The sequence below is a fragment of the Pygoscelis adeliae genome, unplaced genomic scaffold (genome assembly GCF_000699105.1).
Source record: "Pygoscelis adeliae isolate BGI_AS28 unplaced genomic scaffold, ASM69910v1 Scaffold140, whole genome shotgun sequence".
In the NCBI taxonomy this organism is placed as follows: domain Eukaryota; kingdom Metazoa; phylum Chordata; class Aves; order Sphenisciformes; family Spheniscidae; genus Pygoscelis; species Pygoscelis adeliae.
In genome coordinates, this window is record NW_008824044.1 from 2832301 (window position 1) to 2836941 (window position 4641).

General features: G+C 40.8%; 1 protein-coding gene across 1 annotated transcript in view; it reads left to right on the forward strand.

Moving 5' to 3' along the window:
* TIMM21 (translocase of inner mitochondrial membrane 21 homolog (yeast)) overlaps positions 1–4641 on the forward strand; it is an 11718-nt gene that overhangs the window by 1723 nt on the left and 5354 nt on the right. The window contains exons 2-5 of the mRNA XM_009333502.1: positions 5–164; positions 2030–2092; positions 2192–2289; positions 3650–3723. Of these exons, the coding sequence (XP_009331777.1) occupies positions 5–164; positions 2030–2092; positions 2192–2289; positions 3650–3723 (395 nt within the window). The remainder of the gene's footprint in view (positions 1–4; positions 165–2029; positions 2093–2191; positions 2290–3649; positions 3724–4641) is intronic.

Consider the following 4641-nt stretch of genomic DNA (forward strand, 5'->3'; position numbering starts at 1 on the left):
CCAGCTCCCCCTCGGGGAGCCCGCCCCGCTGCTCCGGGCCGCCCGGCGGAGTATCGGGACGCAAGCGGGGGGGCCGAGATCTGAAAAACCTGGCGATAACAGCAAACACGTGTCCGTGCAAAGGGGTCGGAAAGAAGAAACTCTGCTGTCGGCTGCGCAGAAAGGTAAGACGGGCTGTGGTCACTCGTGAGTGCGAATACTGAGCATCGCTCAGAGGCTGGCACGGAGAAAACTACTGCTGCAGCTGAGATTTGAGAGCCCCAAAACTCAGGAATTGGAAAAAAACCGAAAACCAAACAATTCGCAGAAAACCCAACAAGCTCTTTCCTTTTCACACCGTATTGTTTGCAGCAGTTGATACGTTTCAGTGTATGTACTGCACAAGCAGAACAGAAATTTTGTGACTTCTTCCAAACAGCTTGTTAATTTAGTGTTTAGCTCACATCAGGGATAAGATGTAATAGCCTCTCATTTCCATTTTCAAAAGGAAAACCTATCACACAACCTGTCTCGATGCTGTTAAAAAAAGTTTACTTCCAGCAAAATTGTCAAAAGCTCTACCTGTGGTACTAGGTTCTTTATAGGATGGCTGTCACTTTAGTTGGTCTCATTCACTTCAGTGAAAAGTGGTTACTACGTGATTAGCCTCAGAAATTCTAAGCGCTTTGAAAAGGTTTATGAAAAACATCCTCAACTGATCAGAAGGCTGCAGGAGAAATGGTTATTCAAGTTTCCTTGGTAATTTGCACTTCACTGAGAGGCACGCCTTATCACTTAAATCAGTAGTCTCTTTCCAAGTTCTCAAAAATACTTTGTAACAGAGAATCTCATATGACTTTTTTTGGAGTGTATACTGACACTTAGATCAAAACTGATCAGATTAACTGCAGTTAACAGTCTCAATAAATAACATACATATTTTGGACTAATACCCCTCCTTTTTATTGCTCACTTGATTGAGAATTCATAAAATCAGTTATTTTCAGTCAGTGCAATTTATAAGCTTATGCTTTTTTATTTTTACTTCTCCCTCTCTCTGCGTAAGGATTGCAATGATTGTGGGTTTATATGGTAGCTTGAATACTGCAGTGCTATACGCCTCATTGGTTCTTAAAAACAACTAGCTCTCATGTACACGAAAAGTAGCAGTAAATGCTATCCTGAGTCTTGAAAACATCTAGTAGGAAAACAGAAAATAATAAGGCTTAATACAGAGATATAAATATGCTCTACACAGCATAAGAGACTGTTGTGGTTTAACCCCAGCCGGCAACTGAGCACCACACAGCCACCCGCTCACTCTCCCCTGGTGGGATGGGGAAGAGAATCAGAAGGGTAAAAGTGAGAAAACTCGTGGGTTGAGATAAAGACAGTTTAATAGGTAAAGCAAAAGCCACGCACGCAAGAAAAGCAAAACAAGGAATCCATTCACTCCTTCCCATGGGCAGGCAGGTGTTCAGCCATCTCCAGGAAAGCAGGGATCCATCACACGGAACAGTTACTTGGGAAGACAAACACCATCACTCCAAACATGCCCCCCTTCCTTCTTCTTCCCCCAGCTTTCTATGCTGAGCATGACGTCATATGGTGTGGGATATCCCTTTGGTCAGTTTGGGTCAGCTGTCCCAGCTGTGTCCCCTCCCAACTTCTTGTGCACCCCCAGCCTACTTGCTGGTGGGGTGGGGTGGTATGAGAAGCAGAAAAGGCCTTGACCCTGTGTCAGCACTGCTCAGCAGTAACTAAAACATCTCTGTGTTAATCACCACTGTTTTCAGCACAAATCCAAAACATAGCCCCATACTAGCTACTAGGAAGAAAATGAAGTCTACCCCAGCCCAAACCAGCACAGAGATGTTCCGTGGTCTATTTCTTTTAGTGATGAGGCATTATGGAAGCTGTTGCTGGAATTTTTTCTTCTGCCAAAATGTTATTTGAGCTGCAGACTAATAGAAGAGCATTTATATAAGAAAGCTATGCAAGTCTTACTACCCAAGTTTTTAACTCCTGCGTTGTTTTCTGTTTATTTCAGTGAAAGAAGCTGGAAGAGACTTTACCTATTTTATTGTGGTGCTTGTCGGAATTGGTGTTACAGGTTAATTTTAAAAATTATATTTTTTATCAGAAGATTCTTTTCATTAATTCCATCTGGTTTGATTAGTTTTCATTCCATTTGATGTTGTTTCTGTTACAGGTGGTTTGTTCTATGTGATTTTTAAAGAGCTATTCTCTTCTTCTAGTCCAAGTAAGGTCTATGGACATGCCCTGGAGAAATGCAGATCTCACCCTGAGGTTGGTTTTTGAACCTTAGTCATAAGTTTATGTTTCTCAGTAGTTACTGTCTCTCTTTGAGTCAAAAGTTTGCACAAGGAATCTCACAAGCAGATCTACAGGAAGATCCACGTGGTGCTTAGCAGGCAAACACCAGCAGATCTGCCTGTGCTTTTAGCTGGCCAGAGGTGGGTCAGCTCCAAATTGGAGCCTTTATTAGGACAAGTTAATGCAAGCACTGAGCCTGAGTGAATTAGCCTGCTGAAAGTCAAGTTAAGTGAGTGTACCACAGCACAACAACTGATGCAACAACAGTGTCTGCCCTTTCAGAGCATGTGCTTCTGTCTCCATACAGAAAGTCTTATAGACATACCTGAGTGCCTAAATGTAGTCCTTAAGGAGTTCTGCTGGTCAGGGAGGCAACTGGTCCCACTTAAGTTTTGTAGATCTAGCCTCCTGCCTTTCCTCAGCACAGTTTTTCTGTTGTGACACTTCACTAGGGTTCTGTCATTCTGCAAAGCACTGCATAAGTATCCAGGAATTTAAACTCTTAATTTGAAACACGGTTAGCATTCCTGTGGCTAACAGGAAAAGAGAAAGAGAACAGCCGTGTGATCACAGTCACATAAGATAGCTAGATGTAAACAAAAATCAATCTAAAACTAGATTTTAAAAACCACTACTTCAGGCAAAACAAGAAATGCATGGAATAGCTTTCAAAGAAGGTTGCCACAGATGCCACTGAGGATAACCTAGAAATGAAGTGACAAGTTGTCACTAGAATAAAAGTGAAGACTGCTTTGGAAAAAGTTTGTAGAATTAAAACTTCTCTCCAGTACTTATACAGTAAAAATCACCCTCCCTTTCTAACCAACTTTAAAGTTTAAAACTAGGTTAATTTGGTCTGGCTTTATAGATCTGAAAAAAAAAAAATCATTGAATTTCTTAAACTAGTGTTTTTTTGATAACATGAAGGGGAGTGCATTTGCATTTTAAACTTTGAAACATACTGTCTTGGAGGAGACAAGATGCCTTGGATATTTCATGCTTTTTCCTTTTTACACAAAATGTCAGTAAAGTAGAAAACATACAGTAAGAAGAGAGATTAAAATGTCATAGTCTCAGGGGACGGTACAAATGGAAGATATTACTAGGATTTATTTTAGACATTTACTATGTGACTGTAAAGAAGAGCACTGAAATACAGAGGAATTTTCCTTACACTGTTTTCTTTCATAAACTCTTCTATTCTTGACACATCAGACTGATAAGGGGCATGTCGTTGAACGAAAATGCACTCACAGGAGGGGCATGAGCTGATACTGGAATATCTGTTTGAATGCGGTACCTTCTGACAACTCAAACTTCTTTTCTCTTGTAGATAATTGGTGTTTTTGGTGAATCTATTAAAGGCTATGGGGAGGCAACAAGAAGAGGAAGACGACAGCTTGTCAGGTGCCCTTTGGTGTTTGCCCCATACAGACACTAGTTTTTGCACAGCAAAGGCATTTTGGGTCACATCATAGCAAGTTAGATCTAGATTAATGAACTGTATGTAATGCACCCTGTCACTTCTGAGTGAAAATGAAAGCAGTTTTTTGCAGTACCTCTTTGTGTGGCACTTACCACTAAATACAGTGCACATACAATATAAAATGGCAATTCTGAGTGCCTCAAAACAAGCAATGGTCAGCATGGTAAACGTAGAAGTGGTCTCTACAAAAAAATAGGACAAGTCTGAAGAGAGTAGTACAGAGGCCTAGGCATGCATCTGGGGAGCAGGGATCTGACTGAAGTTTACAGTCTGAAACCCTCAAATAGAGTAAAATTGTTCTTTCAAAAAATGTTCTTTGAGAGTTTTTCTCCTTTTGAAGCAGTAGTTCTTATCAGGCCAGAAAGAGCAGGAGGTACTAACTCTCAGACTTTCAAGAATCCAGCTTGTTCTGTTTAAAGCTGTGCTGGGTCTGGCTGTACAGGTTGTAGTCACTGCAGTGACTATTGCCCCGAGCTGATATGCAGTATTGACTGCCCATTTCTTACATTGCTTTTTGGTACTTGAGGCCACATCTCTCCTATGTATTTAACAGAACGTCTCTCACCTAAACCTTTCACGAGTGTGTCTATTTATTATTCTCCTTCTGAGGGAAACAACAGAACTAATTCTTACAAAATGTAAATCTTCCCTGCACTATAACCCAATACGGGTTTTGTTGTTATTGGGTTCTTTGACTTGAATTTATTTAAGGAGCTTTCATATAGGATGGGACACATAAGCCCAGATACACAACTTGAACGATGAAATTGAGAATTTTTTTCTCAGAGGAAGGTGACTTTTACTGGTGGAAGTTTATCTTTTTACCAGACTCTGTGAAA